Source organism: Panthera tigris, chromosome F3, assembly GCF_018350195.1.
Source record: "Panthera tigris isolate Pti1 chromosome F3, P.tigris_Pti1_mat1.1, whole genome shotgun sequence".
Classification (NCBI taxonomy): domain Eukaryota; kingdom Metazoa; phylum Chordata; class Mammalia; order Carnivora; family Felidae; genus Panthera; species Panthera tigris.
The window spans coordinates 43,560,855-43,583,253 of record NC_056678.1 but is presented as its reverse complement, the minus strand read 5'-3'; the positions used below and the strand labels follow the sequence as shown (position 1 = coordinate 43,583,253).

General features: G+C 55.5%; 1 protein-coding gene across 5 annotated transcripts in view; it reads right to left on the bottom strand.

Annotated features, from left to right (window-relative positions):
• NFASC (neurofascin) overlaps positions 1–22,399 on the bottom strand; it is a 69,386-nt gene that overhangs the window by 9,254 nt on the left and 37,733 nt on the right. For 3 of the 5 annotated variants that reach the window (XM_015539444.2, XM_015539446.2, XM_015539449.2), the window contains 4 exons: positions 20,844–21,048; positions 19,565–19,687; positions 18,375–18,548; positions 16,204–16,218 (listed from right to left, as the gene is read on the bottom strand). In XM_015539444.2, coding sequence (XP_015394930.2) covers positions 16,204–16,218; positions 18,375–18,548; positions 19,565–19,687; positions 20,844–21,048 — 517 coding nt within the window. Of the gene's footprint in view, positions 1–5,741; positions 5,895–7,157; positions 7,275–10,781; positions 11,025–16,203; positions 16,219–18,374; positions 18,549–19,564; positions 19,688–20,843; positions 21,049–22,399 lie in introns of all 5 variants that reach the window. The other 2 variants (XM_042976048.1, XM_015539447.2) reach the window with 2 other exon arrangements.

Genomic DNA, 22,399 nt, shown 5'->3' with positions numbered 1-22,399 from the left:
CCTTCCCAGTGCTCGTGAAGACATGTCCCCGTGTGGGCTGACCCCTTCACAATCCAAGGGGCACCTGGGTGGGCCAAGAGGACAGCAGCTCAGGTGTCCTCTGTAGGTATTCTGGATGACCCAACGGTTGGCATGAGGGTTTGGGAAGGGGTGTGGCGTGGGCAAAACCCACTCACCCTACTCCTTTCTGTGGATTAGAGAACAGCAGCGGCTCCCAGCCTGCCACGGAAACCGAGACTTGGGAGGAGCGGCAGGATCCAAGCAACTGAGCCAACTCAAAGTAGCCCCGGGACCAGCCTGGCGAGCCGAGGGGCGTCTCACAGAGCCAGGTGACAGCAGGGTCCCAGAGAGCCCATGGAGCCCCGGGCCAAGGCACGGGACCTCCTCCTGGGGACGAGCACGAGGAACAGAGGGGTGACCAGGAGCCCTCATGCTCCAGGGTCTCCATCACATGCTTTTTTGTGGGGGAGGGGTCTGGGTGCGATCCTACCCTTTGCTCTTCCTGGGCACAGAAACTGTCTTTAGAGCCTTCTCTGTGCCTGGGCAAGGGAATGCACCAAGAAGAGGGTGGACAAATGGGGCAGACTGACAAATAAATGCTTTCGTGCTCTCTGTGCTCTGGCTGCCCTGGCGTGATTACCCGATCTGTGTATGTTGTGCGGGGATGGCCCATCCCTCCCACCCCTACCCCTGCAGGCTGTTCCATGAAAGGCTGCTAGAGAGATCCTCCCCAAGCCCCTCAGAGGAGCAAACCATTTCCTTGCTTCAACCCTCCAATGCTTCCCATTGTTACTGGGTGAAAAGCTAGATTTCTGTCCTGTCCTGGCAGGCCCCACCCGAGCTGGCCCCGGACATTTCTCCAGTCCGGTCTTCTACCCTCACTCCTCTAGCCGCACTGGCCACTCATGTCCCTACCTCAGGGCCTTGGCATCTGCCGCTCTTTCTTCAGACGCTGCCTCGGCAAATGTCACCTCCTCTTAGAAAGGCCTTCCCAGACCTTCACAGCTAAAGCCAAAGCCCCCTCCCCCAACCAGCCACTCGGGTTTCTCTCTCTCACAGCACCTGTTCCCACCGGATACGGTCCCACTATCACAGTGCACACAGAAGCACCTCCTGTGGGCTAGTCACGGCTCTGAGTACGTCTCCACCCAGCACCTAATTCGATCCTCACCATCCCATCAGGTAGGCTTTATTAGCTCTATTTTACCGATGAGAAAACTAAGGCACAGAGATTTTACGTGATTTGCTCAAGGCAAAGAGCTCGTAAGCTACGTGTTCCTCGACTGGGCCTTTGCTGCTGCCTGCCCATCTCTCCATCCCCCTCTCATCATCCTCCCACACTGCTCCTCCCTCTCCGCGCTGCCCCACGCTACCCTCTCCCTGGGTGGGCGGCTTCCCCCCTTCCACTCGGGTGACCACCGAAACCTCAGAGTCTCCACAGCTGTCCCTTCCTCCATGGCACTGGTGGCAGCTCTCCCTTCCTGGGTGGCTCAGTCCTAGAAGGACGTCAAGCCCTCCAGCATCGTCCTCTTTGCTGCCTCCTCCCTTCTGCTCTTAAATACAGGGAAGCTCCCAGCATCTTAAAAGAAAAACCCTAGAGGCAGCCGCCAGTCTTTTCAGCTCTAGCGCAGGCACTGTCCCTTTACAGGTGAACTCCTTCACCTTGCACGGTCTCCAGTTCCTGTCACCATTTTTCTCCGATCCCGACGGGAAAACCTCAAGCCCCTCTCTACTCAGTGTTTCAACTGCTATCGTGGAGTGGGTCTTTCCCCAAACCACCTCTACAGCCTTGGCTCCTCCCCTCACCTGTCCTCCGGTCCTGACTTTCCAACGGGGCGATCCCTTTGTTCACCTCGCATTGTCCCTCCAGCCAGTTCTGCAGCTGCAAGCCCAGTGTTCCCAGCTAACATCTTCCCAACATCTCCTCCAGTGCTCTGTTTTCTTGACACATCGTGTATTATGCTCCCGGGACACCTTTGTCATGCCTGGCCTTCCGGGCACTTGGTTCTTCCCCTCCCCCCCCCACACACCCATGCCCTTCTTGCTCTCTACCTTTCCACATTCCACCCCGCCTTCCCGAATCTCCCACTCCTCTGGCTTACAGCAATCTCAGAATTCACCCCTGTCTACTTCACGAAATGTAATACTCAGTTGCTCTGTTTCCTGGGTCCTGATTTCCAACTATACTATTAAAGGCTTGAGAACAGGGGAGTCTTTGAGCCCCCCCTAGGGCTTAGCACGATGCTGGTCACATAACAAGTAGGCGGTGAACACTTATGAATGATCAGTTTAATCCTAATTTAATATGGTTAGCTTGGGATACCGACCGGGGTCACTGGGAAATTGGCTTGGCCGTGCGCCACACCCCAAGTCTGGATGGTGGCTCCTGTCCTTTGCAGAGCATTTGGTTCGTAGGTGTGCAGTGACCTGTTTGCTCCCCTACCACCTTCATGATGCTTGTTCTGATATACCCCCACAAGCCACCTCCACGAGCCTCTTGGGAGAGAAGCTCACAATTCCAGGGAGAGTGGCCACACGGGCAAAGAATTTTCTGTGAGGTTTGGACACAGAAGCCTGTTCAAATCCAAGTGGGTTTTGTAACTATGAGGAGTGCTGGATGTTAATTAAATTTTTTGTGGAGGTCATTTTGCAATATATACATATATCCTATCATTATATTGTACGCCTGAAACGAATACGATGTTATATGCCAACGATATCTCAGAAAGAACCCAAACCCAAACCAAGTGGGATCTGAGGTAAGGTGGGTTCAACTGGACCCCATCAAAATGATTTAGTTTCTCAAGTACCGAGAGCAATTTAGGACCAGATGAGCTCACGGAGGACGTGACCCGACGGAGTGGGCTCTGAGAGACGGAAGGCACTGTAGGGAGGTTTCAGGGTATTACATTTGGCCGCCGACGCCATTCTTAATCGATCTGTTCAACGTGTTTCAAGATTCCTAATGGACACAGTAATGACAACGTTCAAAGACCAGGGTGCGCTTACACTCACCACCTTCCGCTGGAACAGGGAGCCAGAACAGCACCTGCTCATCCGGCCCACGACGTCTGGCCAACTCAGGTCCAAGTGCCTCTGACTCTAGACCAGAGGCCATATTTTGTGTGCCTTCCACACCACACCCTACAAGACCGCTCAGAAATAGGCCATTCGTCCGCAAGACAGTTCTCACGACTCAAAGGCCAGTCACTCAACGTCCGCAGAAGAATTACATTTCACAAACAGGGGGAGGTGAGCAAACAGAACAGGGGCAGACTTCCTTCAAATGCACTTAGGCTTAGCTGCTCTTACTTAAGGACCATCCGATGCCTCTGTATCACCACCGTGCCCCATCCCGGGTTTCTTCCAAACACAGCAGAAAACTGACCACAGTGAGGTCCCCTAATGTGCCTCCTCCCGCTTTCCTGAGGTCTGAGGCAGTCTGCTGTCTGGCCCACTGTCAGCACCTGCGTACTGCCACCTCGCCCCACCCTGCTGACCCCAGCCGACCCCAGGACAGAAGAGTTCGTGAGCCCCTTAGAGTCCAGGGCTATGTGTGTGTGGCCCCTTGGGTCTCTTTGGCTTTAAAAGCTTCAAGGAGGTGATTAACTTTCCATGTGGGATCTTTCCGGTGAGGGTCAGGGAACCAGTTAGCATTCCTCGTGGTTTCCTTCTATTTCCCCCCTGAACCACTGCTGCGTGTCTGGGTCTGTGGACTAAAGTGATGGCCTGTGGTCACCTAAATGACCAGTGGTCGGACCCAGAGATGCTCATAAACTCTTGCTTTGATGAGACCCTGGGACCTAGGGAATCGTGTGAAGTTGGCTTTGGACTCCACCCGCAGGATACACAGTGTGCGTTTTCGAAGGATCCGGACACACACAGGCACACACAAACTTGAGAAAAGGAACATATTTCCTTTCCCCGTGTGGTTTGCACATAGTAATTTCTAGCCAGCCAGTGAGGTAAGCAAACAATATGTACTCAGAGCTCGGGTCACAAACCCGCCCACCCCGGCGTGCACCCGGAGGAGTCTGGGAAAACTCACTCTGAAAGCAATCTATCAGGATCAGTCTCTCCAGACCAACCACAGGAAAAGAGAGAAGAACACTGAGTCAATGTTCAGAAGTGTATTATCCATCATCTTTTTTTTTTCTCCCCGTACCGCACGTTTGATACCTAGAGGCAGACTGGGACATCCCTGAGGGCGGGGACTGGCCCTTTTCTCTCTGGTTCTTTCTCTTCAGCCCTCACTCACAGCCCCAGGACTTAGTCCCGGGAGAAGTCTAGAAGCAGACTGCACTGGCTTTCGTAGCCTTCCCTAGGAGGCGGCTCCAGGCTCGAATCTTATCTGTGCCTCCTGCCTCTGTGCTGGACTCAAGTTGATAATGAAACAAAATTAAACGCACGCGCCGATGAGCAACAGCTTGAGACCCCGACTGGGTCGGGCAGAGCCCAGCCACCTGCTCTACTTGGTCAACTGTCCAGTTCCCTTGCCTGGCTCCCAAGCTGGCCTGGCCCTTCGCTCAGACATCCTGCCTGAGTTGGCTGGGCTAGCCTCAAGCAGGCAGCCGGACTCAGACTCCCTGAGTCTTGACAGCATGAACGTGGGCAGGATAGGCCGGAGGCATGGAGAGGAGGTTGGAACGTCCAGACCAGGAGGGACCAGGCTAGAAGGGGTGGAGTGAGACATTTATACAATTGGGTGGTGAATCTCAAGATGCAGGCTACCAGGATCAGCCTGGCCACAGGAAGAGTAATGAATAACGGAGTCGACATTCATACGGTCATATGAATCATTGTGTGTTTCTCCCCACCCCCGCCATGCTCATATCTCCTAACCTGCACGTGATTAGGACATCCTGGGGCAGGACCTGGTCCCTTTCTCTCTTTGGTTCTTTCCCCCACCCTCACCTTCTGCCTCAGGGCTTAGCACGGCCACCTGCCCGGCTGACCATGAAGATACACACAAACAGATGAGCAGGTGGCCTCAAGTCTCCAGACTGCCTGCCCGCCCAGACCTTATACCATTTACTGAGCCCCTAGTGGCCTGTTCATCTGGCACACTGAGGTTGCTTCTCTAGCTACAGCCGAAGTCCCTTTTGAGCCAGGACTATCCTCCTCCTGGAGAGCTCCTTCCTCTTCCCCAGCATGACAGAAAGTCAACTACTTTTAAGCCATGGCAAACTGGGGACAAAAAAACTAAACCAGGATAAAGCCCCGAACAATTCGTGTCACACACTTTGGAACTTTTTTTTTTTTTTTTAAACAGATGACAGTGGCAGGGCGGTGACACACATGCCGATCCTGGGAAGATTTCTGGGTCAAGACCCTTGGGTGGCCCTATCCCTTAATTCCACGTCCTGTGCGCACAGGGCAGGCTGCTCTGCACTCCGGCAGCCCCCAGACCCTCTCGCAGCGCCCACGATCGCACACACACCAAGCCCTCGTGTAGCCGGCACAGCCAGGGGGCCAGGCGGCCTCCTCTGTCCTCGTTTCTTTCTGACTCCCCACGCGTCGCCACAGGGTCAGAAGGGCACTTTCTGCTTCCGCTGTGCATGCACTCTGGTTCCTCCTGGCTTTCTGGGAGCTGCGGACTGACTAAGAGCTGAGACACGCCATGCAAGGTGGGGAATGGGTGGGATGAGTCTTCTTTCCAAGGAGAAGAGACAAGCAGGAAGCTGAGATGGAATGAAATGCCCCATGCTTGCAGGGGACGGCCAGGCCAGATCCCCTCTCACCTGTACTGGTCATAAAGGTGATGACGGTACTGCTGATGCCCTCGTTGTCCCGGGAATAAACGCGCAACGTGTATGTCATCCCGGGATAGAGGTCTGTCAGCTGTATAGGCTGGGTCTGGGCCTTAACAGGGACAGTTTTTTTCGTATGGTTGCCTGGGGAACAGAAACCTCAGTCAGCCTAGGGCCAGGCAGGAGGAGCCGGGGAGGCAGTGCTTAGGGTCCTGGTCACCTGTCAAAGGCAGAAGCGTGGGGGATGGGGTCGGGCCATCGCGCAGACTAGGAGGTCACCAGGCAGCGCCACCAGCCTTTCCAACGCGACGCCGACTCTCCTACGTGACGGCCCTTCAGCCAACGGCACTATTCTTTCTCAAGCCTTCTTCCCCCACTACAGCCTTGGCACTAAACGTGATGACCTACTTCCTGCTCCTACAGAGCAGGTCAGTCAATGCTCTGTTATCCTGGGGGTGACAAACTTCCCGTGTGGGAGCTTTCTGGCGAGGCTCGGAGAGCCAGTTAGCATCCCTCATGGTAACCGGAGGGGAGGCAGGACTCCAGTCCTTGGCTCTCACTGCCGGTTTCACCTCTCATTTCTTGCTGTGTGGAGAATCCACACCTCAGGAGAAGGGAGCGCCCTTGTTATCGGGGTGTAGGGCGAACGGTGGTTATAGGAAGCTGAAATAGTAAGGGCCAAACTAGGGATGAGAGTCGGTGGATGTGAACCCTTCCGACCACGGAGAACTAAGACTTGGCTTTGCTCGTCCCTTAGAGATCTTCTGGCTGGGTTAGCTGGTTTAGTCGCTAGACAACAACGTGGTGGGGCTGAGTCCTCAGGAACAGGGGCCTTCTCTCAAAGAAGGAGATACGTTGACCACCCCCTACAGCGTAATGAATATGACCCTTGATCCCAAGATCCAATAAAGAGTGAACAGCTCAGCTCAAGCCACCAGCTCTCTGCCACAAGCGACCCTGGTCTGTGCCTTGGACCGTAGGGCACTGGCATCCCTCTGTGAGCAAAACACCGTGGTACCCAAAGTCTGAACTGAACTAGTGAAGAAACCAGAAACCAGACACTAGTGGATTCTGAGTTAAGGAAAGCCACACAGAGTGAGCTTTGGCTCTTATGGGGGCTATTCGGAACCCTCATCCTGGGCAGGAAACGGACGAAGGGCCCCACTACCCGGGTCCTCCCCAGCACATGCAACCCTAGACCTCCACTAATGGCTTCGGAAGCCCTCTTCCTTCTCCTTCGACTGCTGTTCCCACCCCACTGCCGCCTGAGTGCATATCGATTTCATTAAGTCATAATTAAGCCGGGCTAACAGGCCCCTCTGAGCCTGGGGGAGTTCACAGGATCTCTTTAATGGCGTCTACGCTACCCACCGCAGCTGCCGCCGTGCCCCGCTCAGCAATGCTTACTGTCGATGTACTCAACCACAAAGTCAGTTCCGGGCCCGAAATTGTGCTTCCAGGTGATGTTGGCCCATTTACTGTTGGGGAGGACCGTGACGTTCCATATGGACTGCCTGTCGGGGGCTGGTGGGCAGGTTAGAAGAGGGGTTAGTGATGAGGAGACAGGCAGCTCCGGAGACACACGCGTGCACACACACATGCACACACACACATACACACGCGTGCGCGGCTCGGAAGGGGAAGACTCAGAAGTGGCTGTGCGGGGGGCCCGACAGCGCTCCAAGCTGCAGCCTTGGTGGCCAGGCCAGAGGTCGCCATCCAGGTACGAGCGGGCGCAGACAGGAGGACCTGTATGTGAGGGAGAGCTGGAAACTGTGTGTCCACACAGATGGGGGTAGGAATGAAAGAGGGGGTCTTGATCCATGCCATGGGAGGCTCGGACCTGGGCTCTTTCCCTTTTTTGATCCTTTGTCATGGGTTGGAATGGTGAAGTAAAACCCGGACGCTGGGCAAAGCTCCCCTGGCCATCCTACAGACAGAGGGGCAAAGAGGTGCCAGCCTCTCTCCCTTCAGCTACAGACACTCTACAGGAAGGAGAGCAGGATCTTTAGAAACCCCTCAAGAGTCGTGATGTGTAGAAAGTTCAGGACCAAACGTGGGAAAGCCTTACAGGGCTCCTGAACCGGGAGAACGGTAACGCAGACAGGTGATTCGGGAGTCCCTGGGTCAGCAAGATCCTGGATTGTGTGGAACATGGCCTCAGATTGTTTAAGGGGACTTGGGGTCAACAACCCCAGGGTCCCAAGTAGAGACAGTATGAGCCCCTCCTCTCCCTCTCATGGGCTAGATGGGAACCAAAGAAGAGAACTCCTTCTTGACCCCCAATCCCCAGGGTTTGAGACACCAGAAGAATCCAATTTTTTTGGCTCCTCGGCACTAAATTGTCTTTCAGGCTTGATCTCCATGCAGTACGGAAGACATTAATTATCTAGTTCCTATGAGCTGGGAGCCACTTTATCAAAGCCACCGCACTGTCTGAAACCATAGCCTGTGGACAGGAGAGTGGCACTAATCTTCAAACGTAATCATTTTTCAAGAGTCCCAGCAGTCTGATTACCCCATTTCCCGGCAAAGATTTAATGGTGGAGTACTAGCATGAAGCCTTGTATTTCAAAGACTTTACAAGTGTGGCTCCTGTATATTTTATTAGCATGCAAGGGGGCACTGTCACTAACTCACTTGTCAAATATAAATGAATAGAGTACATTGGTGATGCATTTATTCATTATCCGTTTGACATGTGACTGAGTCTGCAGGGCTGGGGAAGCGATAAAAGAGCTCCTGGTCTTTACTTCAAAGGGGGTGCCTTCTCTACTACAACCTTGTCAGTTTCGGGGGGTGCCTTCTCTACTACAACCTTGTCAGTTGTGGGGGGTGCCTTCTCTACTACAACCTTGTCAGTTGCGGGTTGCCCCAGGTGAACGATTCATGTCAGGTGAGGGGCCAAGAAAGAGATTCCACTGATGGCACCACAGGGCATTCTCCATGGGGAGGGCAGAAGATAGGCTTCTTTACTTATCTGCCAGGTGTTTCCATTGTACTGGCGGCTTTAAGCCACCCCAAATCCCAGCTCCTTGGAATCTCACGACTCTTGCTAGTGGGAATGAATTATGAGAACTCATGATTTGGGAACTTGAGCTTCTTCTTCCTCAGCTCTGGGGCCTGGAAGTAGCCAGAGAATTTGGGTTTACACAGTTTGGCCACCAATACAATACTGACCCAAATCTGACTCTCGTAAAGGGCGTGGAGACTGGGGCATGACTGGAGCAGAATGACACAGAGGTGGGAGCTGGGGGAAGGCAGTGCCACTGCTAAAGAACTGAAAAGCTCAGAGAGAAAGACCAAGAAGGAGAGCTATCAATTACTATAAAGCACAAAAAGCGTGAGAGGAAGCATGGATTGTTCTGCGGGCTCCCAGAAAGGGAGAATTAGGGGGTATCCCCTGAAATCTGAAAGAGACAAGTTAAGGCCAAATAAAAAGCCCCGTTTCACCCTAAAGGAAAGGAAATTTAGGAAACATTTGGTCCTAAGATATAAGACATGAAAAAGCTGAAAGATGGTTAAAAAAATCGTGGCTGGCAGAACCACTCTCCTGTACTGAGGGAAGTGAGGATGTTTGCGGGGTGTCCCCAAGCTCTAAAGATAAACTCAGGGGCACAGGCAGGTCCTCTGCAGTGTCTTGGACAGTTAGAAGTCGCGTGTGAGCGCCAATGGGGCTAGTCCTATGTGGCAGCAAGGCCGATCTTTCCAGAGGGCAGTGACTCTGCTGGGAGGCAAGGTCCAGTCCCCTTCTTCCTTCTCTGTGCATCTGTTCTGTGACCTCCAAGCATTCACGGGGACACAGGGCCCTGCTATCACGCAAAGATGCCTCATCGTGGCCCCAAAGAACACCCGACACCAAACTACCGGTGGGAGCTTCTGATGGCCTGCCAGGCTTCTCCTCAGCCAACGTCTTCCTAAAGTCCGTATTGTTTCAATTCTGGATATTGTATCTTTAAAGCAAATCCATGCCTTCAAGGCCTGAGGAACACCGTGTCCCCGATGTATCACTCGCCTCCCCTTTGGGCTCACTTAATTGAATTAAAGACAATACTCACACGGTGCATTAAGCCTCCACCCTCATTCAGGTGCTGAGCCGTGAGGCCTCGGAAGGTAAAGGGACTTGCCCAGGACGCAGAGGGGTCTACAGTCTTACAGCTGCTGGCGGAGGGCTCTGGATGCCTCCTGCGTCCCCTGCCAGCTGCATCACACTGATTTTATAGCTGGCCCGTGGGCTCTGTGAACTAGAGGCCCTCCCCTGGATGGTAATGAAAGAGTGTTTGATGCTTGGTTCTTAGAGGGACGGCTAAATCGCCCAGGGGTTCTCCTCATGCTGGAAGGACAGAGCTTCCTGGCCTGGCTGCACACGGGACAGCACATTTTCTGGGCTCAGCAGGCCAGCCCTGGAATCAATTCTTAAGGCTGCGATTCTCCCTTCGGGTGTGCATCTAGGGGCGTGGGCGTTATGGGGCTCCCTGGCAAGGCTCTTTCCCGGAAGCTCTTCTTTTAAAAAAAGGGGGCGGGGGGCGGCCGGAAGCGTGCTTTGTTGTGAGACGATGTGAGGGAAGTCAGGGTTCTGGGAACAGAGCTGCCCGGCAGGGCTGGCCGCTCTCCACGCCTCAGCCTTCTATGTTGCAGGGCTGAATGCGACACGGCCGGGGCAGGAAGCCCTCTCAGGCCAACTATCCGGGCTCAGGCCCGCGTCCTCTCTCCCTTCCAGGGTGCTCAGCCCTAAGCTGCTGCTTAGCGCGGAGGTGGAGGCGGCCCTCCCATCCGGGACCCGGGGACCCTGCCTGAGGAGCGTGGCCCGCTGTGAACACAGATCTGAGGCTAGAATGGGGGCGCGGAGAGCCGCCCACGGATGGGCCGAGGTGTTCCGTGCCCCCGGGCTACCAGACTGAGAATCCTCGCCACGTGTGCCTTCAAAGTGGAAACAAAGGGCGGTGGTGGCCAACGGCATCCCAGACCCGCCCCCCCCCACGCGGGGAGCCTCCCGCGGAGGGATCGGGGCGCAGGGACAGTGGGCAGTACCGGATTCGGGCATCTTAGTCCCGGAGGTGGTGGCGGGAGGCCTCTCCGTGGTGGCGGCGGCGGCAGTGGTTGTAGTTGTGGCGGCGGCGGTGGTGGTGGTGGTGGTGGTGGCGATGGTGGTAGGTGCGACACCTGGGATGGTGGGGACTGTGGTGGCTTCGGTGGTGGCAGCGGTGGCAGTAGCGTCAGTACTGCTCACAGCGCCCGTCGCACCCACCGGAGTCGGGGGCAACGTGGGAGGAGCTGGGAGGGAAATGTAAAACAGCCGAGTCCGGTTGGTTCGGGCGTCCCCGGCCTGGCCTCGCGGCCCCCGCGTGCAAGGCAGGCAGCCCGGTGGGGAGACGGGGCTCGGTACCCGGGAGCCCCCGCAAGCGTGACGGACCGGGTCAGAGGATCACGGGGAGAGGACACAGCCATGGGCGAGGAAGAGAATGAAGCCCCGTGCGTGTTTCATTTTCTTCGCATGGTCTGTGTGGCTCAAAGCGCCCAGCATGCACCCGGCCGAGGGTGAGGGTGAGGGTGGCGATGGGAAAGGACCCGCACCGAGTCACTCCGGCCCCAGGCATGGCTTGGGGGTCCCAGGCCAGCGCCACCCAGACACAGGCCAGGCAGCAGCCCTGGAGCTCCAGCCTTGGAGGGGGGCAGGTGGCCGGCTGTGTCCCGCAGCAGCACCCGGACGGCTCCCATTCCCAACCATCCGCTCCCAAATTCCCCTTTCTCATGGCTGCTCGAGTTCTGACACCCCCAAATCCAACCAGAGAGAGAACAATCCCCACTCTGTAGGTCGGCCTCCCAGCGTGGCCCGCGTCTCCTGTCTCACTGTCCACCCCTCCCCAGGCACTCAGCTCTAGTCCATGGCCCTGCCTCTCCTCCCTTCTTCTCTGCCCAGTGATAGTCCTCCCGAACGTGTAGTAACTCCTCTCTTCCCAGCACATTTGGGTTTCCCCTTCACGTCAGGACGTGGGAGGGACACTAATGCTGCCACAGCATAGTCTGTGCTTGGTAGATGGAGAAATCCCAGGACGTAAGCGAGATACATTTGTGGGTTTCTTTTTTGCATAAATCTGCAGGGGATTGGTTCAGATCTCTGCTCACTCTCACACCTTCGTCTCCCATCCGAAGCTACCCTCGACGTTGGTCAGCCCCAGGGGATTAGGTCTGTCTATGTGACATCGCTTCCATAGGCTTGCTTTCCTTCTACAGGAGGATCATGGCAGCTACCAAAGGGCTGTCCTGTGACCCTCTCGTTCCAATATTGCCAAAGCCGAGGTGTGAGAATGATGGGGGCAAATCAGAGACAGAGCCCCGTCTCCTCTTGCCATCTCTTGTAATCTGATCAGGGTCGACTTTATGGGGCAGAACGCAGGGATGTTAAGATATGAGACACTTGTAACTGCAGAGGAATAGCGACATCCCAGGCCTATCTCTAAATCTCTAGAAGTTTAGGAAGAAAATAAGCTCACTGCCCGGGATGGGGCCAGGGCAGGGAGGGAGCCAGAGAGACAAGTGACAGGGAGCTTTTCTCAGGGGAGAATGAAGACACCCTAGGCCTTTTCAACAAGAGTCTGACCAACAAAAGCCCTTTCATTCCCCTGGGTGTCCAATATTACAAGTCCCCATAGAGAAGGAGGGGCTGTTCTGGGATCCCAACTGCTTTCCTATTTGCAAGATCAGAGGCAGTGCCGGACCCTGAGGCTGCTGACAGCAGAAGTCACATTGGGTGGCCAAGTATGTCCCATGCATTCCAAAGATTCCTGGGCAGGGTCAAAGCAGGCAGTGCTATATTCCCTATACCTCCCGACTCACACATCAGGAAGGTGTGGGGTGGGGACCATTCTCCCTCCCCACTGTTGAAGCAGGTCCAAGGTGGCCCCAGGCCTAGAAAGCTCAGTGCTATAAAAACTCAGCATGAGGGAATTCACCGATCACACTCACCAAGACCTACAGACAGACACACGGAAAAGCCCGAGAGATCCACAAGGCCAAGGTCAGCTCTCTCCCAGAGCTGGCCCCTTGCAGGTCCTGTGCCGTGGACACACATGGACTTTTCCTGCTGCTCTGTGCTGCAGGAAGGAAACCTGAGAGGCTGTCTTGCCCATCGGGGCAGGTCTTTCTCTGATCTGCTTCCTCCTCAACAGGGTATTTTCTAATAATTTCTGGCAAATACAGTGTTCACAGGGCCCCCCTTTTCTATGACCACTTAAAAGGCATCATCAAGAAACTTTGGGAAGACGCTCCTTTTGAGTTAAACTTATCCCACTCTGTGTAGTGCAGACCTGGGCAGTGGTGTTGCATTTCCGGGGCCCCCTGGATCAATGTCATTTCCCCCCAAAGCTGTACACACTCATGTGCCCCTTAGTTCTTATGAAGTGGAGACACACACTACATCCCACAGGCCCACAGCTAGGCTCGCACGCACCTCCCCGGGCCGTCCCCCAAGCAGCTTTAGAGACAGAGACGCTAAGAGAGGCTAGGTGAGGGCCCTGCTGGTCAGAGACAAGAACAGGAAATGACTTTGAGGATGCGGCACTGTCTTGTCCCTGTCCTCCAATGGCTCCTTCCACCAAGCGTGACCAGAAGGAAGCATTACTGGCGAAGGCCACCTAAATGCTTTTCCTTCAGCTCAGCGGCAGCAGCCTCGGGGTGTTAGGGAGAGGGGGACAAGAGGCAAGGAGTGGCCTCCCAGGCGCCCTCCCAGAGGGTGCCCGTCATTGGAGTCACCATGGAGGAGGCAGCCTCAGCTGGCTGAGGTCACAGCTGGCAAATCAGTGTTCTCTCTGGCCCACTCATTAGCTGCATCTATTGTCCCATGGCCGGACAGGGCCAGATAGACAGGGAGGGCAGAGGCGAAAAGGAAAGGCTCTGGGTCAGGTGAGTGAGTTGTTGGAGGCTCCTACAGGCGCGAGGGGAAGGCAGGTTTTCACGGGGAAACCGTCCAGTGCTCAGGTCAAAGGGGATCTAGAGGATTTCGTCCCCTGGGGTGGGGTTCGGGTAGAGGACAGAGGGGCTTAGAGACAGAGTGGCCCACAGGCTGGACAGGCATGCTGCTGGGCTAAGAGGGCATCTCTAGTTACAGCAGGAATTATGGGCTGGAGAACCATAATTCTGTGCACTATGTCCGTCAGTGATCGGTGGAGAGCACCAGCCTTGACCCCAGAACCTGTCACGGGGCTGCCCACCAAACATTTGCAGCTCTAAGTCACAGACGAGGACAGCAGTTTCCAGACATTCCAAGGTGGAGGGTTCAGTCCAAACATGTCCACATGGCGCGTGGACTACCCTGGCCAAATCACAGATGGCCAGGGCAGATGGGCAGCAATCCTTAGAGACCACAGGCACAGGTGCACGAGAGGGGTTATTTTCACGGGGTAAGGTATGAACAGATCAGCCTGGGGTAAAAACAAAACAAAACAAAACAAACAACCACCCAGGTTTGGGGAAGATGAGAGGGAAGGGAGCAGTGGGCTGGATAACAGGCCCGTGTCAAAAATGTGGAACCTGGGCTCCATCGCTTGGCACCTGCAGATTGTGCAGAAGGTTCTTATGAATTTAAAGCTGAGAACAGCTGGTGCCATCAGCATACCTCATTTACAAAGAAGCGCAATGTGCCTCTACCAGCATGTCATGTGAAGCTGGAGTCCAGGAAACACATTTGACAGAGGGACAGAGCCCCTGAGCTCATTGTGCATGCCACGGTGGGCTTGGATCTTTTCTAAACGGGAAGCGGAAAGTGGGGGGTTTGGAACGATCGCTGTCCCTTGCAGGGGCCACTCGTGAGAGGGGCAGTCCAGAGTGGTACGGTGCTCACTGAGCAAGGCAGACCCCATGCTACCAGACCCGTCTGTCTTGGGTCCCAGGGTGCCAGATGGTGGTGATGCAGGGGGTGGGGGTGGGGGCGGCTGGGAGCTCTGACCCACGAGCTTCAAGCTAATTCTCTTGGTGCCTCGAGTCTCCCCTTCTATGTTCGCTAAGCCTGCTAGGCCACCCCGAGCACCTGCTAGAATAGTTCCAGAAGAGACCCGTGTGCAAACTTGAGTCAGAAAGTCAGGACAATGCCCAGAGTACAAGGATGGCCTTCTCCACGGTCCCCGGGCCCAGGACCTCTCTCGACTTCCTATTCCAGAGGAGGAGTTCTGACCCTGTGCGGAGGCCCTGGGACCCACCAGCTTGGCTGATGACGGGGAGCGGGGAGGAGGGGCCTGGGGGAGGGAGGGATGATGGCGGCACACCACCCACAGGTCTGGCAAAACAAACAAACGGAAGGAAGCGGGTGTGCAACAGAAATAGAATCAACCTAAAACGGGGGTGGGGGATAAATGAGTCAAGGGGGGGAGGCAAGCAAACTAGGTAACCCTCCATAAGCCAACCCTCAGATTCCTCACCTGCTTCTCCATTCCTCCCCTTAAGAGCTTAAGGAGGCTCTAGTGACCCCCTGCCCCACAGCCTTTGCTCTGCCAGGGTGAGCCTTGTCCTCAGCTTCTGAGGAGGGTGGGGGGAAGGAACCCTGGGGTCCCCTGCCTAGCTTCTCCAGCTTGAGGACAGGCCTTCTGTGGTGGTGACGCGCCCTCTGGTGTCCTCGAACCCACAACATGAGGGCTTGAGAGGAGCCATGTGGTTAGCAGGTCATTTCCTAAGCCGGGACCTGCCTGCCCACTCCTCCCTTCTGCTGTGCCTTTACCTCCCGGACCCTGAGAGTGGAGGCTGTTCTTAATGCTGAAGAATCTGAGAAGCTGGGTTTCTAAGGGGTGAGGAAACAATCAGCCCGTGGTGCCCGCTAAGACGCCAGGTCCTGGAGCACCTGGCCCTATCCAAGGACAAGCTCACTCGTCGTCGCTGACCAGAACCCATGGTAGATGGCAGGGCTGGTGCCGGGCCCCCATGCAGCATGCGTGGTCGGCATGCACAGCGTGCTCACCCGTAGGTCACCCTTTCAGGGGATGGCAGCCTGACCAGCAGACGGGGGCCAGCTGCTCTCATTCATGGTGCAGCATTCCTTCGAGGGGCACAGCTGGCCACCCAAGGGCTGTGGACCCTCTCTCTGCGTTCTGAGATGTCAAGCCTAGGCGAGGGCCCAGGTGGGTCAGGGGAAGTAATCGCTCAGCTTCTAAGAGACCTGCAGGTGCAGAGACTGGGTCTGGAGCCTGTGTGTGTGTGTGTGTGTGTGTGTGTGTGTGTGTGTGGGGCCCTTCCTGAGCCATCCCAGGAGGCCAAGAGTAAGTGAAGGGAAGAGGGGGTGTTTGACCTCCTCCGACCCCTCCCCCACACACATCCTCCTTGCAGGTCTGGCTTCCCAACCACTGAAAGGGTGAGCGGGGAGCATGCCTTCATCCCGAGCCTCTCCCTCCTTCTCCACCCTGGCTGGGCTGGGCTCTGCCTGCACCGTCCCATGCCATGCCCATTACCTCTGCTGCTGGTACGGTACCTGCGGTTGGAGTAGCTTCAGAACACAGCGCCCAAGATGGCCAGAGAGAGGGAGAAAGGATGAGAGAGGGAAGACAAAACAGAGCACAGGTGAAACCACGGGACAAGCAAGCAGAGGAGCGTCTGGCTCAAACCTGACCCAGACAGTGTGGCCAGGTGCTGGCTACTGCCCCGAGGATGCCAGCTGGTGTCCAGGGCTCATGTTCAACTTCCCTGGGGCCTGGTATGTTCCTACAGAAAATTTCCACCGGGATCTGGGAGACCTTTCTAATACACTCTGATTCCACCTCCACTCCAAGACTATCATCTAGGAGGTGGCCGCAGGGACAGTCTCAAGTGGTTTGTTCCCAGCTCTTTCCTCCAGGGTGCATCCTTCCCTGGCTCGGCTGATCTTTATGAGGCAGGCTGGGTGGCCCTTCCATCATGCCAAGAATTGAGGGCATAAGGTGTAGGTGGCAGAGCAGGCCACCAACCCCCGTAGAAAGGACGGTTCCTGTAGATCTTTGGGGGAAGATGGTGTATAGTGTTGGGGTGGATGGAGGAGGGGCGAGCCTATTTCGCGAACCCTCCCCCACACCGTCTCAGCCTTGGAAGGCCGGGAACCGTAAGGCCGGGACCCGTCACAGATTGTGGCCCTCAGGCCCGGCTCCTGTCCTGAGGGTCTGCTATCCTAGTTTTTTCCCAACAGCTGTATTTTATGAAATAAGAAACCCAACTGTGGATTGAGAGCCCTAAAAGGAATTCCTGAATTTACTGCAAATCCCTAAATTGAGAAGAAAGTCTCTCTTTGTCCTCTTGTCCCCTGGGGCTGCAGAACTTATCCTGTGGTGGTCGCTAGGGCTGGACAATGGGGCTTTGTTTATCTGATGTTCTGCATTGGGCTGGAAACGGGGAGGTTACAAGAGGCTCTCTTTATGTCTCTCGTTATAGAATTAAGCAATCAGGAAAGTGCACTCTCCCGTCTGGCCAGGCCTTTGGGAAGAAGACTACATCAGCCACTTGCCCAAAGTCCCCCAGCCCGAATAAACTGCCTGAGTGCCCAGAGGGTTTGACGAGCACACTAGGAGGGGGACTTATAGGGTGGCTCACTCCTGGTTTACAAGACCACAGAGGGACACAGGAAGGATTGTCAGCCTTTCTCCAGCTTGTCTGTCCCCTCTCCCGCCTGCCTCAGCACTGGCCTGCTGGCCCTGGGGGCGGGGCTGGGGAGGAATGCAGGGCTGCTGGGAAGCTAAAGTGAGGGCCCAGGGCAAGGCAGCAGGCCTGGGCCAGCGACGGAAGCAGAGGCTCTGCTGGGGTGGGAGAGGGTACTCAGGAGGTCCCATCCGGGCCAGGGGCAGGCCGTCGGACCTCAGCCTGCTGGGGTAAGCACTAGACAGGGTAACCTGTTGTCTGCTTCACTGCCTCTCCTGTGAAGTGTTGCCTTGCAGGACTCACCCCTCCTCTGCACAGCCACCGACTTGAGAACAGCAATCAGATATCCTTGTGGCTGTCTCCCCTCCTAGGCGGTAGCCCTAGTTTTTGGCACAGTGTCTCACACCTCAGGTGCTCAGGAAATGGCTGTTGAATACCCCACTGTGCCTCTGGAGAGGCAGGGGGTCCCCTCCTTCTGGAGAGGGTCTGCCAACATCAAGCTTTCTGCAGCCTGGCATCCCTGAGGTTCCGGGAGCCGGCACGGGCACAGGTGGGCCTGGAGCCCCCTCTAGTGGACGTCTCAGGCAGGCGCACTCTGCCGCTGGAAGACGCCAGGTGCCAGGAGCTGAGAGCATTTGTGCCTCAAGAAGCTGGCTTGGCCAGTGGCTGTCTCCCAACGGCGCCCACCCCCCCCCCCCCACAAGGACCTGACAACTCACTCGGCTCAGGCTGCAAGCAGGCCCTCTTCCTTATTCCCCCAGAGAAGGCAAGGTGATAGATGTTAAGTAGCTGAGAAAATCACGACAGAGTTGGGATCAGGTCTGACTGCAACCATCTAAGAAGATGTGAGTTTTCCAGATACCTGGCCAGCACCTACCTCTCAGTATATGAGACGGGCTCTCTTGTATCCTACTGGGGGCTGGAGGACCCGCTGCCCTGTTTTCTTTCCATCCCAGGAGGCTGTCAGGTCAGGGTGTTTCTCTAGGCATCTGAATTAGCTGGGACCTTTCATCCCCAAGGCCGCCGTAATGCACCTACCTTCGTTCGGGGGTGCTGGTGACTCCTCTGTGGCTGCTTCCCCAGAGCCCACCTGCGTCCTGGCACTGAGGGTGAAGCGGTAGCGCGACACGGGGTCTGCTCTTTGCATCGTGAACTTGGTCTGATTGGGAGAGAAGTTTTCCACTATCTGCTTTCCTAATTTGGTTCCATTAACTGGGGAGAGAGAGGTAAGTGGAATTGAACTTCAGCAACATTGACCGTGGTGGGTTGTACAGTCTGCAGCTGGGAGGAGAAAGCCTTCCCGACTCTGCTGGAGAGGGCACATGTGGGACCTGCCCCGAAACCTTAATGACCCGGGGGGTAGGGGATTTGGGTTTAAGGGCAGAGTGGTGGGCGAGACCCCTCCATCTCTCCCTCCGATGACACGCCAGGGTTAATGCTTTTTCACTGATCTCATTATCTCCAGCTCACTGCAAAGTTATGTGGCTGATGCTGAAAGATTTAGTTTATAATCCCCAGGCCTTTTCAACAAGGACAAAACTTGAGTTCCTTTTTTCCTTTCAAACAGAACTAGGGCACAACCAACTAGAGCTTTTGATCATTAATGCCTCCTTTGTAAAAGGCCTATTCACTATACCTCAAAGGGGGACGGTCAGGTCCAGAGATTGATTCAGAACCGCACAGAAGCACACAGTTGGCTATTAAAATCGTCAACCGCACCACACCTGGCCCTCTGAGCTTCCCAATGCGGTACAACATCACCTACTTTAGAAGGCTTACAGCTTTTCAAATGTGATGACACCCCTGTCCTTGCATGGTGACACTGAGCTCTTAAGGTCAGGTCTTCCCTACTCAGGCTCTTGACGGAGTCGCTCTATATACAGCTGCCTTAACATAAATGACACCTTGTTTGGTGTCCCCAAGGGTCGTGTGGATTCCCTTGCATGTAGTCTGCCCCATCGGAGGAGGTCAAAACTGCCTCTCCTAGACTTACTGCTGGGTGTTGGAGACCCTAAGATCCCTGAGGGGCCGACTTGCACCCCTCATTAGACCAGGAGCTCCCTCGGTCTCGCCTGCCTCTCCTAATCCCATGGGGAACTTCTCCCAGGTGCCTCTATCCCTCTGCAGTGCCCTTTGCACCCATAGGCTTCCTGCCTCGATTCCTTCGTGAGTTGGTGAGAATGGGGTTTCCGATTCCCAGATTAAGAGAAAAAAAGGGCGGAACGTACAGGCCACGTATTTGAGAGTATATCCGATCAGGATCCCATTGGGGTGTTCTGGATGATCCCATTCCAGGTTGATTGTCTCCAGGTTGGGCTGCCGGACTCGGAAACGCCTGGGGGCACTGGGTACTTGGGGAAGGAGGAGAGGGCAGGGGAGATGAGGGGGAGGAGGGAGGCAGGATGAGGAAGCACACAAAAACAAAGCACAAGCATGAAGGTGTTGACCTCTGGGTAACCCCCAGGCAGGATAACTGTCATGCCGGAACCCATCAGAACCACAAGGGGGCCAAAGCCCACCGCCCCATCCAGGATGCTGCTTCCCCCAGTTTAGGACAAGCATGGCTCAGACTCGGTTTAAGCGGGGAAGAAGTCAGTCGAGTTTTCCTTTAGCAACTACTGTGGATCCGGCACACGTTAGGCTCTGCTCCTGCAAAGATACCTTCCAGCTGGCAGGGGACCAACCACAGCTGTTTGGCACAGAGGCTGTGGTTCCTAGGCTTCAGACAAGGATGCTCACCGCTGGGTGCCAGCAGCAGGCAGGCTCCGAGCCGGCAATGCGGGGTGCACGGGTGAGGAGAAAGAAACCCAAGATGGGATCCACGGACAGGGCACCAGGAGCGGGAGGGACGGGGAGAGGCCGAAGATGAAGAGAAAATGAGGGGCTGGGACAGATAGGAATAAAGAAAACAAGAGAGAAGAACGAAGAAGGAGGAAGAGAAGAAAAATGGGGGGAAAGCAGTTAAAAGGGAGGGGGAGAAATGGAAGAGGGCAAAGCAAATGCCCAGCCGATAAGCTTCGCAGGCATCTGCCTCCCAGGAGCAGGCGGACCGTGAACCAGCATCAGGGCGCCCCCTGCGGGGCCACTGTGCACACAGACCAGCTATCCCGATGGAAACTTCTGGATTTACAGTGCCGAGAGAGCTCTGAAGGTCCTGGGTGCTTCCGGCGGTCAGGGTGACCGTGCTTCGGCCTCTGGAGGTGGGGGTAGCCCAGGCTCCCCCAGCACCTTTGCGGGGGTCGGTCTACCAGCCTGTCTGGAATGCGGTCAGCAGACGGCACAGCTCTTCTCTTGAGACACAATGTCCTGTCAGGGCAGGCCACCCTGGAGGTGCTGGCGTGCTGTGGGAATGGCAGGAGCCGCTCGGCTCGCGGGACATCAGCTTCTCGGGGTCGTGCAGAGGTCGCCTTGTAATGTCCGGCCAAGTCACTTGGGGGCTGCTCCAGGCCCGCCTGGACGTGCTACCCTGGTCCTGCCCCACCCCGAAGAGCTGTGGGTCACACCTACCTCCTTCCGGGGTGGTGAATTCCTTGGTTTCACTGCGAGGCCCATCGCCTCTCCCATTGACCACAACCATCTCCAGCTTGTAGTTACTGTAGGGGAAGAGGCGGGACACCACGCCACGGGGGCGGTCACCGGGGAAGCTGGCTTGCTGCCTCTTCTGAGACACCCACAGGTTCTTCAACAAGCTGCTCTCCCTCCAGTAGTAGGCCTTCGGGACAGAGGCAGGCCGGTGAGGGGACGGTCAGGTGGAGCGGGTTAGTTGTTAGTGCCGATGGTAGTGACCGGTCTTCCCTTTGCTTGCCACGGGCTCCGAATCCCGAATGCCCTCATCAGTCCCCCTAGGGCTGGGGGAGCGGCCTTAGAAGCCCTGTTCATCAGCCACCAGCGAGTAAGAGTTGATGCGAAACAAGAAATGGGTGTTTCGGGCTCAATCGTTTTCTGAGCCACATCGCCTCTCTGGGTTAGGCAGGTTGGCCAAAGTTACTGATGGCGATGGTCCATCATGAGACTTATTTCCAAGCTGGGAACAAGTTGCTCAGGGAGTCTATGCCGGAACCACAAATATGAGCCCAGGGTCCCGGCATGGAAAGCTCTCTTCTGTGCTCAAAGACCACATCACCTTGAGTTGGATTAGTATGGTTTAGATCGGCAGGAAGCAGAAGTTGAAAAGTAACAGGTTACCCCCAGAAGTCTGAATACGAGAGCTGATTTAATCCTTTGAAGTCAAACGTTTTCTTTTAATATTGTTTGAAGACCTTTAGAATGGGATAGACACGTGTCCAAGTCAGGGGACGCCAGGCTGTTAAGAGCTTGGACGGGATGGCCTTCAGAAGGTGGTAAGTGTTATAAGTAGAGTCGAGAGAGTTTGGGACACAAGGAACAGTTAGCAGTAGGTAAGAAGGCCCAGGTCAGGCTGCCACACCAGCGTCACTTGGGCCTCCAATGGCAAAGGAAGGAGGAAATCCACACTTAAGAAGGGGGCCCAATGGGAGCTTAGGCAAGAAAGCTTCCAGGCAAGTAGGTAAAGAGTGCAAGTCAAATGCTGGGGAAGAGCTCATTGAAGTGTATATATCCTCTTGCCTCCTTCCCCTACCTACCAAATTCATGTCCGCAGAAGAGACTGATTCCCTCCATTCTGCCCCCAGTTGTCCATCAGCCAACTCTCAATGACCTCTAAGTCACAGAACGTGAACTGTCCCATGCTTACAGCCTCCTTCGCTTCCCAGGCAACTTTTAAATAAAGTAAGGGAGAGCCTGGCAGAGCCTGGGTCTTCTCTCCCGTTTCTGCACCTCGGCCTACCCTTTCTAAGAGGAGAGACCAGTGAGCAGAAATTGCTCACAGGCAGGGAGACCAGGAGAAGCCGAGGGCCTTCATAATCCATATGCTGGATAATCCCGAGTTGGCTGAGGCAACAGGGAAGGTCTTTGGTGGCTCTCCCTGTTAGCTGGGGTTTCATGAAAGCAGGCTGGGTGAGGCAAGCAGCCCAGCGGGGGCCATTCGGAGAGGAGAGGAGTGTAGCTCAGGGGTGCCTCAACACTGCTCCTAAGATACATGTGTG